The 18,532-nt window shown below is 42.8% G+C and overlaps 1 protein-coding gene across 8 annotated transcripts in view; it reads right to left on the bottom strand.

Moving 5' to 3' along the window:
• Positions 1 to 18,532, bottom strand: part of tenm4 (teneurin transmembrane protein 4) — a 113,317-nt gene that overhangs the window by 38,832 nt on the left and 55,953 nt on the right. For 5 of the 8 annotated variants that reach the window (XM_071516337.1, XM_071516339.1, XM_071516340.1 and 2 more), the window contains 4 exons: positions 14,174 to 14,359; positions 8,892 to 9,038; positions 7,773 to 7,989; positions 2,327 to 2,446 (listed from right to left, as the gene is read on the bottom strand). In XM_071516337.1, coding sequence (XP_071372438.1) covers positions 2,327 to 2,446; positions 7,773 to 7,989; positions 8,892 to 9,038; positions 14,174 to 14,359 — 670 coding nt within the window. Of the gene's footprint in view, positions 1 to 2,326; positions 2,447 to 7,772; positions 7,990 to 8,891; positions 9,039 to 11,799; positions 11,827 to 14,173; positions 14,360 to 18,532 lie in introns of all 8 variants that reach the window. The other 3 variants (XM_071516335.1, XM_071516336.1, XM_071516338.1) reach the window with 1 other exon arrangement.

Here is an 18,532-nt window from a genome sequence, read left to right as displayed (position 1 = left end):
TTCACTGTTAGAGGGCATAAAGAGCGCATAAAGACCCCCTAAACACTGTCCATTGCAAAAAGTGGTACACAAGAAACAAATGAATTAACAAATGAACAAACAAACAAATGAATAAACAAATCAACCAACTAACCAACCAACGAACAAACACACCCTGGCTCTAATAGATGTACTCCCGAACACCTAATACTAAGCTGGAATCCATGTCAGCATTTTACTCATTAATAGAGAAGGGGCCTAAAAGGGAACAGGTCAGTCTCAATGCCCTGCCAGTCAGACAAGAGCTGCATAGCAGTAAAGAAACTAAACTAACCTCTTCTGTAGAGGCCAGAAAAGTTTCCGAGATAGTGGAAAAGGTAATTTCAAAAACTAAGCCCTTGGACAATAAAGAACACATCATAAAAATGAGTTGAGACAGCTTTCCCATTTCTAAGTGGCTGAACAGGTGCATTTCTGATTTCACGCTGCACTGAGCCTGTTTACAGTGATTGCAGGGGAGTTGCAGGAGACTGGGCATGTTTACAGGGGAACCTGGGAGATGGAGTAGTGTTTACACATATGCTGGAAGGGAAAAAGGGTACAGAGCTTTGCAAAGGAAAAAAGGAGAGATGCATAAGAAAAATGGGGGCACGCAGAAATGGGAAAAGGATAGAGATGAGGAAAGCCAGTGCAGTGGAAAGGACATGAGACCTAGGCTCAGAGGAAGCATGGGATGTAAGTGAAAGAGTGGCGCCCAGAAAGGAAAAGCTTAAGGGCAGAAGGAGATTGGGGGAGGAAGAGCGTGAAGGGATGGAGAACAGATGAAATGAGAGAGGAAGGTAAAGATGATGAGGTGAGGATGAGAGAGATTTTTGTAAAACGAGGGAAGGAGAGGAGATTGACATGAAGATGGAAGGAATGGGGAGAAGAAAGAGAATGATCAAGATCAAACCAGCGGCAAAGATGCAGGCTTTTAGAGTGTCAGTGACTGATATAAGTGTCAGGAGGAAGTGGGGCTTGGCGAGCAAACACCAATCCGTGCTAGGCCATGACAGAGGGGCTTGCCATGCCACAAGGCCTTCCTAACACTGACTATTAAGAGAGATACAGGGGGCTTGAAGGTTGTGTGTGTAAGGGTGCGTGCAACCAAATCCAAATACCATATTCAGGAAAGAACAGAAGATGTACAGATTGTATTACCCAAAGTTACTCTCCCAATATTTTCTCTCTCGCTCTAAAAAATGAGTGGGAACCAGTTTTCTGTCTGGATTTGTCTGAGAAACTCTCTGAGCGCCAAGGCGGCTGGCACAGTCTCTCTCAAAGAAAGCCAAACAGACAACTCAGACTTTTTCCACTCAGTTTTTAGAACACTACAGCACAACCATTTATCTCTCTCAAAACGGGTTACCGTGCTGCTGTAACAAAACGACGGGAGTAACGTACTGAGAAGGTTTTGTGTCTTAGAGAGGCAGAAGCAGCAAGTGGATCAGTCTGAGGAGTCCATCAGCACATTTACATGGCTACAATGTTAAAACAACCACAAAACATTATGATATAATTTTTGCACCAATAACACTAATAGTATATCTGTAATGGCTAAAAATATATAGCAAGGCAGAGATGTCAAACAAATGTTTTTCAAACACAACACAACCAGAGCCCATCAATCTTCCTCTTGTATTAAACTGCAGAGGCATATATGCTAATTTACTGGTCCAGCAGAACACAGTGATGAAAGTGTGTCTTAGCGAGGAGAAAAGAGTCTTAGTTTCTTGTTTCAATAAACAAAGTTAACTCTAATTGTCGGCCAATGGCCAAAACTTAATGTCTCACTTAATAGTAACTAGTAGCGGATTTTTCGCTAAATCTACCATTGTCAAATAAATAATGACCATCTGTACTATGTTTCATAGCCCCTGTGAGCGGCTTTGAATTGGCATATTTAATTATTTCCCCTCCCCACTGCTATTGAAGCATAACTTACGAGTCTACCAGAAGGGCTTTGTTTGATTTCACTGGGAATTGAGCCGAGAACTCCAAAATTGGACCAAATGAAAGCACAAAGCAGATCAATGGCGGCACAGTTTGCAATGGCAACTGATTCTTTCTTGCCAACATTATAATTCAGCACAACTGATTTGACTGAATTATATATATGTATGTGTACATGTGGCTTCCTTAAATGTCTTTGAAAGTTATTGTATTTCTAAGTCTAATTAATTCTATGTTGGGGGTTAACAAGATGTTTTTTGCATTAATTGATATGCAATGTATATATGATCTTTAAAATGACCAAACTCAGATTCAGACAGTGAATCTTTTTCTAGCAGAAGAATAAGGTTCTTACCTCCCATCCTGCCTGGTGATTGTGTAACCATAGGCTGGGTTGTTGATGAAACTGATGTTTACTCCAACCAGTGGCGTCCCATCTGAGGTCACTACTTGTCCACGAATGACACAAGCGTGGCTGTGTGACAGAGAAGCAAAGCAGCACAATTACAAATCAATACTCAAAGAACATGCCTGTTACGTACCTATACATCAGTAACATAATTGGAAAGCACAGCACTCTCTCCCTCTGTTAACAATAGAGATGTATTATTCTCCAAGAATAGTACAGTGGGGAAAATATAAACAGGGAGATATCAAAAGGAAATACTGTACGCAAATAAAAGCACACAGCTATAACAGAAAAACATGCTAACAAACTAACACCTCCTAGGAAGTCTCTAAGGGTTTTTCCATCCAGAAAGGAAGGATAATGAGACAAGGAAGCTTTACTTTGCTTTTGCTCTAATTAAAAAAAAGAGGATTTATCTTTTCCATTACAGAATGCAAGAGAGGGAAATAATAGGAATGCAGATTGCAGGACTTGCTTGGCTGGTTATCAAGACCTCAACAGATCTCCGGTCTGACATTAGGTCTCCAGAAGCTGCATAAATTAGATCTGATCATCAGTCCCCACCAATCAATAGTGGGAAGTCATCCAAATTCACCTCCTAATCTTACTAAACTGATGAGTTGAGACCTCGCGGTATCGTGTCTCTCTTGTCGAGTCCTGCCCTCATCATTAGCAAGGCCCGGCTCATGGTCAGCCATCGTTTCTGTAGTAGTTTGCAGAAAAATCAGTCCCCAAACAAATGCCTCACTGCCACTATATCATTAGACCATGGCTATTTTTAATACATTTGGGTCTTAAACATTGCCACATACTGGAAACAATTAACACTAGCGTGTTAGTGGCTGCCCTCAACATGTCCTTACCAGAGGCAAGATCATTCACCCCACACTATCCTGGTCCCCAGGAACCCAGTTTTATGTTAATTAGGCCGGGTCCCCTTCAGAAGACCTTGGCTGTCCACCACTGCTCTGTAAACAAGCAAGGAGATACTGCTCTGAATCCTTGTGCCCACACCCAAAGATCCATCTGGGTGCATTTACATAGAATTACTAGTAAAGTTAACCCAGAACTGGCCTGGCTGTCTACGATTAATCATTCATGCCGACAGTTTATTTTAGAAAGTCTTGTTTGAACAGGCAATCATCCACATTCTCTTAAGATGGAGCCGTGAAAGTGGAACTATCTCCTCCCTGCCTCTGCGAACCACATGGGGAGATGATTCCTCGCTGTCAAGACAAATGATTTAAATATTGACATCAAATACAGCAGAGAGAAGGAGCAGCAAAGGAAGCGTGAAGCCTCCGCTCCAGAAATGTGCCGCCATGTGAGATTCCACTGGTCCAGGAGAATTCACAAAGTCAAAAGGGACTTCACGACATCTTAAACCTCCAGTTTATCGCACACAATCCAGTCCAGGGGTGAGGACAAAGCGAGGACATATTGTTCTAAAAAAATGTAGAGCTGAAGCTCCCAGGCTCAGCAGGAAATTCTGCCTGTTTTAGGTTGTATTAAATCAGCTAACTGCCCTGTACTTTTGAGTGAACTACATTTCTCAGAAACACAGGAGGCAAAAATGCATGCCTGGTTTAAGTATAGGGAACTTTCAATAAGCAAGGCTAATAAATGGCACCATCGCTGCAGAAGCAACGAAAACATCATTACCCACGCAAATGACTTGATTATAGGGTAGAATCCGTAGCAAATATAAGAATGTCACTGCAGCCCCCTCTCTCCCTCCCTGTATGTTACCCAGCAGGCTAAACAGCACAAAATTAGGAGGTATCTGCGTACATTTTTAGCTCTCCAAATACATAATCTTGCTAAAAGGGAGAGAGCACACTAAGAAGAAGAAAACAAAGCTTGACCAGGGAGGGTTTTTTTGACACTAATGGTCTAATGCTAATAAAAGAGAGTTAGTAATAAAATGATAAAAGCACAAGCCTGTAAAGAAGCGAATGGCTTCTGCCTCACTATTGTAAGCCTGCTATCAATCTTTGCCCAAATTGTTCCATGGACAAAGCCCCTGTTTACTATTCTAGTCAGCAACCAGTGCTGGGCCCTGGCAGTCTCTTGTATTGTGTGTCATGGTGGAGAGGCGGACGCTTTATGCAGTGGCGGATGCTTTATTCAGTGGCACCTTTGCAGCTTTTTGTGGTGGGAGACATCAGAAATAGCAGTCTAACATGTCTACTAGCATGAGGAAGTGGTTAGTGGATCAATAAAGGGATGATAGGGTGACCAGGGCAGGCATATCAGGAAGATGCTGAGACCGTGCCTGTAAGGCTCATCTGAAGCCCAGAGCCCCCTGTCATAACCGCTCATATCTGTCAGTGGGTGGGGAATGAATACCAGGCATGAATAATAGATTATCACTGATATTTTTAGGTGAGCCGAGGCCTCCAATCTTGCAGCTCATCTCAGGATTCTCGGTCTTTACTTATTTATGGCTGCATTTTCTTGGGAGAGAGACAGAGTATTACTCAACCCTCTGCACCTCTTTCTCTGTCCAGTGAAGAACTTCAAAATGTTGAGTGGTTCTTGAAAGCCAGAAAAATGTCAATGAGGGAAAATGTCACATAGTGTGTTACAAGTGTTTTTCTCAAGAGTCAATTGGCATGACCAGAAAAATGTTAAGCTCAAAAACAGGCAGTCTTATATTTGAATTTGATGACAGTTGATGTTATTCATGTAACATCTTGACATTTTCTAATTGCAAATTGAGTGACTTGTAATGTCTGATTATACACAGATATCTAAGGAATAAAAGAGCCAGTTGAATGGGGACTAGGGTTGTCAAAAGTATCGATACTTCGATAAGTATTGATACTAAAAATTTAAAACGGATACAATACTCATTTGCAACAGTATCGATACCAGCAGTGCTTTCTCTTAATGAAAAATCAAACATATTATTTCTCCACCTCCACTAGCCACACACACACACACACACACACACACACCCTACACCGCTGCCCACAGCCACTCTCACTAGCAGCAGCTGGGTTGTTGCCTCAGTCAGCAAACAATGCTACAGAGTGGTGCAGACGAAGGGGGGGTAACACGTCAAACTTGGCGAAGCACCTTAAGGACCGACACGCCGGTCTATATAAAGAATTTCGAGAGGTTAGCGATCTAGTAGGTTTGCCAGATGCCCGGTTTTCGACCGGACTGTCCGGTTTTCAGATGCATTGTCTGGGCCCGGTCAGAAGTCAGAAGGCTCGACCGGACATTGAAATGTCCGATTAAAATCATTCTGTCAATAATAATCCACTAACTCTAGCCCTGCTGATTTTTTCCCTATCATTGGTGGGTATCTGTTGCTTCAACAAGCTAAAAGTGTTCTGATAGGCTGATGACTAGAGCAGGGGCAATGTGCTGTGTAAGTGCAAAGTTTTGAATGAGTTTTATCGGGCCTACGTTATGGAGAAGCGTGTGTCTGTCTGTCCGTCCATCTGTCTCGTTTGCACCAGGATTTCCCCCTGCGTTGTCGGATATTAAGGGACTAGTTTGGGTCTCTGTGTCTGTGTTTTTTGCTTAGTTGCTTACAATCTATATGCTGCAGAGGCCAGGAGGCAATATGATGTTTCACATGCTTGTGCAGTATAAGCTCACTCCCCTCAATAAAAAAGAGCAAATCATGATGGCGATTGACACCTGTCAATCAAAAATGTGTTGTTTGTTCTCAGACAACTTTCAAATATTTAGTTTTCATGTTAAAATTATATTTTAACATGAAAACAATATTTTGAAAAAAAGACTGAAACTCATTTTCTTCCCCTGTGGTATCGAAAACGGTATCGCATATCGATATTTTCTTTAAAGATTTATTTTACCCATTTTTATGCTTTATTGATAGTGACAGTGTGAGAGAGAGACAGGGAGGTATGGGAGAGAGAGAGGGGAGGACATGCCGCAAATGACTGTGGGCTGGATTCAAACACAGGTCGCTGCAGGAAGGAGTGAGTCTTATGGTACTCGCTCTACTCGGTGAGCCACCGGGACGCCCCATATCCATATTTTCCTGGGTATTGTATCAAAGTTAGAAATTCTAGTATCATGACAACCCTAATGGGGACACTGCAGAGATCAAAAACATTTTTATGACAAACAGAGTGGGGTAAAACGTGCCATCAAGTTAGCAAACAGCATAATTTCTGCACATCTTAACAAGCACCCAATGCTAAGATGTGTTGTGTTGCAAATTATAGTAAAGGAAATGGTCCTGCTTGAGCAGGGGCACTTCTGAACATCAATTTCCCCTTCAAGGACAAAGCAACAGCTCTGCTGGACTAAAAATAGGGATGTCTCAAACCACAACCTTTTTGCCATCATCTTAAAAGAAGAGACAGCAAAAAGCGTGATACACAACTCCACACTGTAAAGTTTGTTTGACTTGTCTGTTTTCTTTGACATTATTTTTCTAAAATTTTGTCACTAGGGACAAAGTAATTGCAAAATTTTCAACCTATTTTTTCTGTTTGACTGTTGTTTGTGTTTGTTTCACGGGAGTATAATAAGCCAAGATGAGAGAGATCCATAAGCAAGAGGGATGCAAATAAGGTGACAGACTCACAAGCGATTAAAGATGAAAAGAGAAGAAGAGACAAAGGAAAAGAGAGGCAGGGGAATCTTATGGGACTCTGACAGCCATCCTGCCTGATATGAAAGCATCTCACATTCCATGGCTGGGGTGTCGTGAGCTCTGCCTCTGGGAGTGGGCCTCAGATGGATTACAGTAAAAGTAATCACAATACATGAATATGAGATGCCTCCCGTGCCAGGGAATGCTCCTTGCTATTTGCCACATTCTATGTATGTCCATCATCCACTGTCCATCATCCTTCTAACTATGCATTGCACCAGTGCCTGCCATTCCCCAGCCTCCATTCAATATAGATGCCTCCCCTCCCCCTGCACAGGCATTTTAGACTGGCTCAGAAAAGCAAACATTTTACATTCTGTTAGGTCTATCAGTGCAATAACCAAAAGCAATGTAATAGCATTGGCCTACATTAAGATTGAAATCCACTGATTGATTTGTGCTTACACTTGAAATGACATTACTAAAAAAAAAATGTTTTGCTATAATGCAAATTCACACTTGATCACTATCAATTCCAATGAAAATTAACAGAGCTATTTAAGTGTGTATACAACCACAAACCAATATGCCAAGTATCTGAATTATAATCTAAAAACAATTAAATCCAGCAATTATTGATTCACCTGACTCAGAGGAATAAGTATGATCTAATAAAATGAAAAATCCTGATTCAAAAAATGTGAACTCTATTCAATACTGAGCTCAGAAAATCCTTCCCGGGAGAGTAACGGTGTTCATCTGGCTACAGTATGTCATGCTGGGTGTTGTCTGCCAGCAGTAGTCGCTCACCTGCCATCGAAGGGGTTGGCTCCGGGGATGCTATGGGTGCTGTCCCTGCCCACCAGGAAGCGAACGCGGTCATAGAAAGACTGCAGGTTGCTCTGTGCAGAGGACATCTGTGTCTCCTGGATGATGTCCAGGGGGTCCGGGGAGCCCACACACAGAGAGGTGGTGTGACAGGTTGCCTGCAGACAGCAGTCTGGATCCATGCAGTCCACCAGGCCATCTGCCAAGGTCACACAAGTCACACACACTCGCACATTAAACAATAGCCTGGACACGCAGACAGAAAAAAAATATATATATTTTAGTCGGTGAGAAATTATTCATCTTGATTGCTGTTTCGTTGCATGATTTGAGCCACCTCTCTTATCATCCATGTCCCTTCCTGCAGAACATTTCAACACCTGTAGTATTGCTCATAGTTCTCCATCTGTAATTTAGATGAAATAATTCAAGACTGAGAGAGTGTGCTGCTGTGCAATGCACTTTACTTTGTTGAAGTGGGTCATTGGACTCCCTACCCTTTGCTTTCAGGGGCCTATCTGGCCAGATGGGTGATAAAAATAAACCGTGCTGTCAGGAGTCAGTCAAATCCCTGGTAGCACCCTGTCTTTGCCATTGTGAGCCTTGTGGTCCCAGCACTGCGATGGGGAGACAAACAGCCCCTGCATAAATAAGGGATGCTAGTGCATAGCTCGAGCCCAGAATGAGGTCTGGAAGAAAGGAAGTCACGTCTCCAACTTGGCCTCCAGAGTGGTGCAGCCCCCTGGCTGGCTCTCTGTGTGTGCCTGGCTCCGCTCGGGGCTAGTTAGAGGGCCAAGCAGGGGCTTCCTCTTGGGGCCAGCGCATGCTAGGGGCCTCGGGCCAGCCACTCTGCTCTTTAATAAAACCTGTTGCCCAGGTGATACTGACTGGAAGCCATTCCTCATTCTCACCTGCATAGGGAGTACAACTGTACAACCAAGCCTGACAGGCAACAGACAGGCATATTCCTATTCTTCTCTACTTAGTGGGCAGACACAGTGATGGCTGTTGATTTTAAGTCAAATCATGTGTAGTTAAGAGTCCCTGCTGATGCTGGGCCAATGTCAGAAGGCTTTGTTGTTTGTTGTTGTAGGATTTTACCTCCATCGTTGTCCTTGACATCACTGCAGGCAGTTTCCATGGAGGTGTCACAGCCGGTGCCCCTCCAGCCCAGCTGGCACACGCAGTACCAGCCATTGTTACCCAGAGTGCACCTACCATTTCCATTGCACAAACCAGGACAGCCCTCTGTGTGACAAAAGGACATATTCACAAAGACAGAGGTTGGCACAGAATATCAAATAGAGCAGCTTTAATGGGTAACACAGATACATACTGTAGATTGTCAGTGAATCTGAAAAAAAACGCAAAAAAAAACAAAACATAAAAACAATGGCAACAGTGCAAGACTGTCAATGGCAGTTGCTAATATTCTCAAGCAGCAATAGACTAAAGGCATTTAAAGATTTTAAATGGGTGAGGGCGGCAATAATGGCCCTCAGCTGAAGTTGATTAATTTGATACACCTTTTGTGAAGCTTCTCATATCCCTTTGCAGTAAAATCAGATAAGAGGGATCTTCTAAATCAATATTCACTCATTACTACACTAGATTGGCCTTCTGTATCTATGGTGCTAAAGCCGGGTAATGAGAGCAGTGGTCTATATGCTGGCATCCCTGCACATAATTGGATTGGTTTTCATGTATTTTCAAATGTGACCATCATTATGATCTGAGCATTACTGTTACTGTCATCTGCAAAACAGAATGAATCGCAACTAAATTGCATTAGTCACTGAAACAGTTCTATGTCGTTATTTGCTCTCCTTTTTGGATAAATTGTTCTTGAGACTGTTCTGAGCAATCAATAAGATTATCCCTTCAGAGAGAGTGTGCATTCTGTCATTAGAAGAAGCAGAACACAAAAAAAATAGTAGGGAGTGGATAAGGCTGAGCTCGATAGCATTATGCAGGCGAGGGCTTTGCTTGTACTAACTGTGTTCCCGGGCATGTGACCCCAAGGGAGCAAAAAGCAGGCTGGAGCAGAACGACAGGTGAAACATTCCTCTGTTTCTCTCTGGATAGGACTTCACAAGGGCATAAATCAGAGGATTATCTCCCCGCCTCTGTTTTTCCAGCTCTGTTTGGCATTTATCTGGTGCCTTATGATTCCTATCCCCACAGAGCAGAGGGTAGCATCTCAAGATATCAAACGTAAAAGTCTGTCACACTTTGTGTTGTTTGCAAGCCGCCTGGATAGAGAGGATGCTGAGCTGACCCATTTTGTCAACCAAAGAGACTAGGGCGGCTGTCTAACTGCTCTTACATCACACAGGGAGAATAAGAGAAAGAGACTGAGAGAGCAAGAGAGGAAGACAGACAGAAAAGAGGGATCGTTACTGGGAGACATGTATTAAAGGGAGAAACATCAGTTAAAGAAAGACATAGGGATATAAAAGAAAAAGAGGTAAGTATTTAGGAAGAGAAAAGGTAGTGCCTGCACCTAGAATAGATGATTATTGTTGACTAAATGGTTTAAAACCACTGCTTTTCAGAGCGATGCTTAAGTAACACTTTTGGGGTTTACTTGACACAGTGAAGACAGGCTCATGACACGATTCATGACACACCCATGGATCAACGAACAGTCAACATTTATAGAAGGTTTATTACACGTGCTATATCAGTGTAATAGCGATTTCAAAATAAAAGTCCCCAAAGCAGAACTATTTTTCAATGTAATGTACCAGTAGATTGACTCAGTAGCTTTTACCAGTTAATGCCCCCCACCCCTTCTGCAGTTGTGGTAAAATTGTTACTGCCTAACATACAGTAGAAAGCCACTATGTAAATAAGTGTGATATAAATGTGTAATGAAGCTGTTACACATGTTGACTGTCCATTCATGAATGAATCGTGAAACATGTCAGGAGCACACAACAATTGTGCTTTATAAAGGAAAGTGTTATTGCTGCCATTTGTTTTAACTTTTTATAGTAGAAACATATGTTTCTGCTGAACTAAAGAGGGCTCTATACAGTATATGGCAACACAAGAAGAACACAAAATGAGCACCCAGCATACACAGTATTGAATAATGGGGACAAGTTGTGGAGCAGTAAAAACTGTAACAAAAATAAATAGTCCCATCTCTATTTTCCTCTTGGTTCCCTGGAGAAAGGGGCTCACTATTGAAGGCTAATGTCTTTAGAAAGCCTATTGCCTCCTAGACACATTTAGACAGCGGCCGGCCTCTTATTGAGCAAATGAACAAACAACTCTGGTTAGACCAACAGTGGAGACAGATGATTAGTTAGGTCCGAATGTTTATTACAAGGATAAATAAAGATCCGCTCTCCGTTGGCATCGGTTCAACTTAATTGGCAGCCCTTTCAGAGAGGGGCCCCCGCTGAGCCCTGCCCAAGCCTGTCTGAAACCGCTCCAAACGTGAGGCCGCAAGTGTTCGCAGGACTCCTGCGGCAGCCGCTCTCATGCCAGGTGGTCTATTACCAAGGACAGAGGGAGACTGAGGGCGCTGGAGGCAGAGGCAGGGTTGCTGCACAGCCTCCAACCCCTGCTTGCGCTGCACCAACCAGAGCATGAACTCTTTTAATTAGAGAGGATGCGGCCTCAGCACCTATCAGGCCCTGCTCACAGCTGCACACTCATCCATAATGCATGGCATAGGTTATGGAGCCCCCTTCCCAACATCCCCATATTGAGAGAGCGAGGCTGCACACCAACCAAACACCCCACACCTAAAAGAAGCAGCACAACGTGATTCACCGGGTGCGAAAGTGCTAAGTGGAGATTACTGTGTGACAATATGGCAAAAAAGTTGATGGGAGGTGGGGATCTTTAGAATGAGTTGTTTGGGGTGACTGGAGGTGCACAGTGTTTGCATATGTCAATGTAGGGGAAGAGCATGGTGTTGTGTACATGATTTGTCAATGCTGGGTGGAGTTACAGTGACACGAGGGCAAAATAGAAGGAAGGAGGAATGCCATACCTTTCACTACCTTATCCAGATAGTGAGCTTGGGAGATAAAAGACAGGACATATAAGGGAGGTTTGAACAGTGCCACTTCCATGACAAGACAGCAAGGCAAGGTGTTAGTTTACACTACAAAAGGTAAATAAAAAAAAGGAAAAGTGCAGTTATGAAGCAAACAACATGCATTACAAGCAACACAACAAACACAAACCAACACACAGGGAGAGGGATGGAGAGGGAGAGAGAAAGACAGAGGGGGGCAGAGAAACGCAGAGAAAGAGAGCATGAGAGAGAGAGAGAGAGAGAGAGAGAGTGAGAGAGAGTGTGTGAGAGAGAGAGAGAGTTAAAAAAAGAGATATGTTCAGAAAAGAACATTTCAATCTGTTCAATCTGTCCCCATTTATCAACTGCAGGGATCGGCAGAATATCTCTGGGGAGTATTTCAAAAGCAACATGATTGATGCAAGTATTACTACCCTTAAATCTCTCAAGCAATATCGTACAGGAGGTCAGGATGTTCAACAAAAAGTGCTTTTAATCTTGGAACACCTCTATAGACGATGAGGTCACCAGAGGCTTCGGCGAGGGCGAGGCCAAGTCAGATCTCCACTGTGCTGCGCAGCATGGGGCTCGGGGCCAATGCAAAGCTCTCAATAATGAAAATTGATTTAAATTGAGATCTTTGGCTTCTTAATGGATGACAGTGAGGGATATTCTTGTCGAGGGAGTGGGGATCTCAATATGGCACTTATAAAAGGCCCATCAATAATGCAGAGCCAGTATATAAAACATTCACAGACTGAGCCCAGGCTCTGTACTAAGCTAGCTATGCTCCAAGATGTGCCTGAGCACACTGTGAGAAAATCATTTTCCTCCATTTGAATAAAGAACAGAGCTTTCACCTATAAGGCTAGGATTCTTAACTTTTGTCCCGTCTCCCTATTGACTCAAATGTGTGGGAGTTGCAAATTTCTTTTCATTGAAATGTAGTGGCAGAGGGGGGAGAGATCGCCATTGTGTTCGGACTTCCTCTCTGACGCTTGAGCGGTTGGACCGTAGAATGATAATGAGTGAGCTAGCATGTTAGGTTGAAAGTGTCAACAGTGAAAGAGAGAAGAAAAGAGAAGAGAAGAGAAGAGAAGAGAAGAGAAGAGAAGAGAAGAGAAGAGAAGAGAAGAGAAGAGAAGAGAAGAGGGGAATTGATGCAACACAGGAACAGCATGGCAGAGTTGCACTCGAGCAAAGCAAGCATCCCAGAGCATGCCCCGTGGATGGACTGCTCCAGGAGTGGTTAGAGTGGGTTTGACAGTCCTCAGATCAAACCTCATGAAGCTAAACTAACTCCTAAGCCACAATAAAGACACATTTCTGAAGGGGCTCGAGTTAGGCTTTAAAAATGAAACTGTCAAACCGCAGAACATCAATCACCCATGACTCAAAAACTGTCTTGCATGCTGTCCTTTTGGCAGTGGGCATTTCAAACTGAGAAAAACCGTGCTATGCAGTCAAAACGGAGGTCAACTACTGGTTACCATTGGTTACTGCTTGGCTTTGTCTACTTCTGCCACTATTTACATACTGCTGCTGTCGCTGGTTCCTTATAACAAACAATTCCTCTGAGCTGTGTGACAACCACCAGGACAGGAACTCCAAACTGATACGGACTCTACTACATTTTCTCAACTGTGTTACTCACACTAACTCTCAGTATGAACTGCTGTGCACACCTACCAAGCTTTAGTCTACTCTTGCTACTTCTTGCTACTCTGATAGTAAGAAAATTACTACTAATTACTCTGCTGTAGGACTCCCTGATTTCCACTTAATGACTAACAAATGAAAACACAAAGAAAACCGTACCTCAGTTAAAGTGAGCCCAGCTTTTCAAGGCAGCTCTTGACATTCAATCAAGGTCTTGAAAACTTCACTTCAGTAAACAACTTGTTAACATCAACATAGCGCCTAAAATAATTTGAGTGGTTGACCTGCTCACAGTGACTCACATGTCAGCATTTGAAATCAAGAGTAAATGGCGAGGGAGCAAAGAAAGGGATGAGGAAAGGATGAGTAAAATGAAAGGACACCTTAGCACATTCCCACATTAAAATGCATGAAGGCAAGCCTCAGATCCTTGAGTAAACCTGTTCATGCTTTACCGAGTTGCACAAATTCAATTAAGCATGCTTTTCCCTTTCTTCTGCAACTGGACCCTTACCCTCACACCCAGCTCTCCATACATACGCAGGCAGACAGACAGTCCACGCCTCCGTTGCCCCCCCACCCCCACCCCAAACCCATCCCAAACACACACACACACACACACACACACACACGCACTCACACATACACGCCGCCCCCCCACCCTAACCAAGACCTCTTCCCATCCTACCAATAGTGCAGTGTTCTCCATTCCAACCCGGGCTGCATTCACATTTGCCGTCCTTGCAAGTGCCATGCTCGTTGCAGCGCGGGTGACACGCCCTCTGGTCACACCCAGTGCCCATCCAGCCGTCATCGCAGCGGCAGGTGCCCGACACACAAATGCCATGGCCACCACAGTCGGCTGCACAAATCTCTGTGGGAGACAGGGACACAGAAAGACGAGGAAGGGAGGGGTGGGGGGAGAGACAGACAGAAAGGGAGGAGGAGGAGGATGAGGGAGGGGGGGGGGGGGGGGTGGAAGTGGGATGGACAGGGAAGACGAGGCGGCGACGGGACAAGGCAACAGGGGTGAAGAAAAGACAAATCCAGGAGTTATTGTCAGGGAAAGGCGGCCACGCTCCACTACCTTGTCTGATGGCAGCTGAAAAGAAATTCCTGCACCTCATAAGGGGCAATCCCTTTTGACAATACAAATCTAATAAGTCCATTACAAAGAAAAGACATGGATTGTGGAGGCCTTAGCAGACTGATTCTTCTCCTTGCCTCTTCCTCCCTTTGTAAATTCACCTCTTTGTGCCACGAGGGGGGCAAAGAGGAGAGAATAAAAATCAGACTGGAACTTTCTATTGGAATGGCACCGCGTCAGCTTTAATTAAAAACTAGCTGGCTTCATCTCTAATGAGGTGAGAGCTCTCTAAATATCTCTCTCCCAAAGGTGTTAGGCAAATACAACATCTACCATCTTTGCTAAATTGCAAATGTTTAGTTCATCTACTGCTCATGCTGTATTCCTGGCACCACCACATACTATGGGGTGCAGCAGAGGAGGTAAATTCTTCACAAAATGATTCAAGGTGTAGGATGCTGATATGTTTTTTTTTTCCTCCTAAGTGTAGCGCCGTCCACTCTCTCTAACACTGAGAGAAGGAGGTACTACATTCATGGATTTTTTTAACAGAGAGAAGGAGACTGAGACAGAACCACAGTAAAGCTTGGCTGGCGCCTTTGTGTGGCAGCTGAAAGACCTCCCTGACAGGCTGTGATAGAGCCTGGGACATTACCCGAGTCTCATGAACTCGAGGGAGAGTATGACAAGAAGAGAGCTCAGAGAAATTAAACACTGACAGATTACTTATGAATCTCATTGAAATGTTAACCTCTTTATTAACCATTCTGTTATAAAAGAGGCTTAGCATCGTGGGTAACGAGGAACAATAGCCATGTATTCTTGGCTTATTAGCCATGCCAATTCACATATGACCACAGGGGACCAAAGTGGAGGTAAAGTCTTTTAATAAGTCAATTACTGCCTTTACAGTGCCTATTTTGTCATTGCTACAAATTAAATTTGAGTGGTCTTTTCAGCCACAAACCATAACATGACATTACCAGCTTAAAAACCTTTAAAAAAAAACACCCTTGCTAATTACAACACAACACTTAAAATGTGCAAATGCTGCTAATTTTACATCTGACTTTTGATTTAGAGGCATGCTAGCAGCATTTCACTCAGTGCCCCTAAGGGCTGCTTAAACACACACACACACGCACACGCACACGCACACGCACACGCACACACACACACACACAAACACACACACACACACACACACACACACACACACACACTGCACTAAGCATGCAAACATAAAACTGTTCGGGAAGGATTCAGTTGCAGATATAAGTCTGAAACTCAATCAGCTTCTGATCACAAAGAACAATTTATTTTGGAGTTATGTGCACTATGCTTTCTAAAGACAACATTAGCACTGTTAAATATGTCAGCAAAATGAAATGGCTATTCTATTACATTAAATATAAATGTGAACCTGAAAATAATCTAAGAACTGTTAATATATAGAGTAAAAAAATGCTGCTAATGAACATATAAATCTTGAAAAATCATCTCATTAGCAAATAAGCTAAAATAAATAAATAATATAAACTCTGACCCACCTACTTACTTGCACAGCATTATTATTGCAACACACACTGTTCACAGGAAATACACTCAAACTGACTTGGAGACAACTGTTTACTTGAAACAGAGGAGAAACCTTTAACGTGATAAAGATGCAATTACAGCCTGCAGGCAAACCCTCATTACCCGTGGCCAGAGGAGCCCACAGTGAGAAATACTCCCATCCCCATGATGGCCGTTACCATTTGCACTAAAGGACCGTGTAAACAAACTTTCCTCCGGGTGGGAGAATGGCAAAAGTGGCATAAAAACACACATATAAGAGCAAATAAAACCTCAGGCATTGTTTTATGGCTAGTAACAGCATTACTACCAACTGTGCACACAGGTCACACTGTGGCAAAACCACCTGAGAATATGAGTTAGTGATTTAAAAGTTTGGGGGAGGGGTTTTACAGAATAGTGAAAGAAAGACATATTGAAAGCTTTGCACCTTTTTTTTTTCTCCTAGTCTGCAAGGTTACAGGGTGCCAGCTGTAATATCCCACCATAGATTGTAGTGTCGTATTAGACCACAGAAAGCTCTACAATGAACAGGATAAAGGAGGATAAAGAGCCAACTCATCATCATTTATAGAACTCCTTCTATGCGAGGCAAGCTCAGACTAACTGCCCATTTCCCTCAAAATCCCTATGATTACCTAATAGGTCAGTGTGTCTGCTTGGAATATAAAGGAATTCTGTGACTGCTCGACTAAAAATCTAATTTCAGAAATATTTTGTGTGAATACAAATTATGCTGTCTAAAAGAAATGCTGCAACTATTTCAGCATCACCAAAGATAGAGCTGACGTGCTGATAATTGATACATCAGAGCTCTGTTCAATCAAGAAAATCTTCTTTTCATGTGTATGCCAAACTGTGAATGTCTTTAGGGTAAACACTGCTGCATACTGGAACTTTTGGCTGACTTTTTACGGGCTCCCAATGGACTTTGTTAAAATTGGAAAGCAAAGATGAGGGAAAACTCCAAGTGCATTTTGCATAGTGCAAGCACGTCAACCAGTGACTGACTTTGACACGCTCCCATGTGCACGCTGGCATATGTCATGCAAAGCACATGGTGACTTCCATTTATAACGCATGGGAAGAGAGGCACACTTCCAAAATGTGGAATTCAGTGTTGCCATATTTTACAGCTCTTTAACAATCTACCAGTGAGTTCAGTTAGGCATTTCGGTAAAAGTTTTTGTATGTGAGCAGGTGAGCTAGAGTCAAAGCTGAACCCATATTGCGCAGTGTTTTATCCTTAGCGCCTGGAGACGATATACTCTAGCTGTAAAACTATATCTTATGCTCAGTCTAGTCTTGACTACCTAGGGAGAACATTCCCTACGGACAAAGTGAACACAGTGGGAACAATCCTCTGGAGCAGAAAAACCCCACCATCAGCTCTGAGCCTTGAGTCAATGTGAAGAAAGCCAGAACTCGAGAAAGAGCATTAACTTGCATTAGATCATGCCTCTGACAAGATCCCTACTATGCTTGTTTCCTACTTTTCTGTGGCTGCCAGCTAACCATGTTGAGGTTTAGGATGAAGCCATTCGTAAAGGAAATAAATTTAGAGCAAAATCAGCCAGGCTTTGATTGCTAGCTGTGGACCTCCAACTGATCATTGATGTGAATAATTGGGGCTTTTATGTGAGGCATTTTCTTTTAACATAATCACAAATGTTTATTTCTGTGAGGAGCCTAGCAATTACCGAAGTTATATTGAATCAAGCAGCGAGATAAATTCTGTGTAAAAAAGCGAGCCAGATATCAGACATGAACTGACAGAGAAGCCAATGTTATCGCATGGCTTGAATAACAGTCTGTTTATTGTTGATTGTGAGGTATTAAGCTACAGCTGCCAATATCCAAAGGTAAGAAATTATTATATTTGTTGATTGTGATACCCATTTTTCAGTAGTTTAGGACTGAAGAGAACGTTACGTTTGTACATAATGGGGGAGTGTTTAACTACAGGCAGGTGTCAAACATTTTTATCCCAACATATATGCATTTGGCTGGGGACTTCAACCTTGGTAATATGGTATGGGGCTAGAACGATATATCAGATTGCCAAATTGGCTTCTTTAAATAGAGGATATCGACTAATGGTTGTGCACCGTCGATATGATGGAGGTTCCTCCCTGGCCACAGCTACATAAAACCAGTGTATAAAACCTGCAATGATATATTTTCTTTGCACATTTTATCTGCTTGTTTTATTGTTCAATTATGTTTAATTAATTCTTCATTTAAAGCCTAAAGTATCCTTGAGTTTAATACGTATGATGGGTTACCCTGCCTTAAGTTTAAAAATTTTATTTGTCTGGGTTTCAATAGATAATTTTAATGTCACATGATAGTTTAAATACTGTTTCAGAGGTTTTTCCAACC

This window comes from Centroberyx affinis, unplaced genomic scaffold (assembly GCF_046629955.1).
Source record: "Centroberyx affinis isolate AG114_WGS23_722 - 3 ecotype Tasmania unplaced genomic scaffold, CSIRO-AGI_Caff_v1 ptg000399l_1, whole genome shotgun sequence".
NCBI classification, from domain to species: domain Eukaryota; kingdom Metazoa; phylum Chordata; class Actinopteri; order Beryciformes; family Berycidae; genus Centroberyx; species Centroberyx affinis.
The sequence above is the reverse complement of the archived record's forward strand: the minus strand, read 5'-3'. Positions and strand labels throughout refer to the sequence as shown.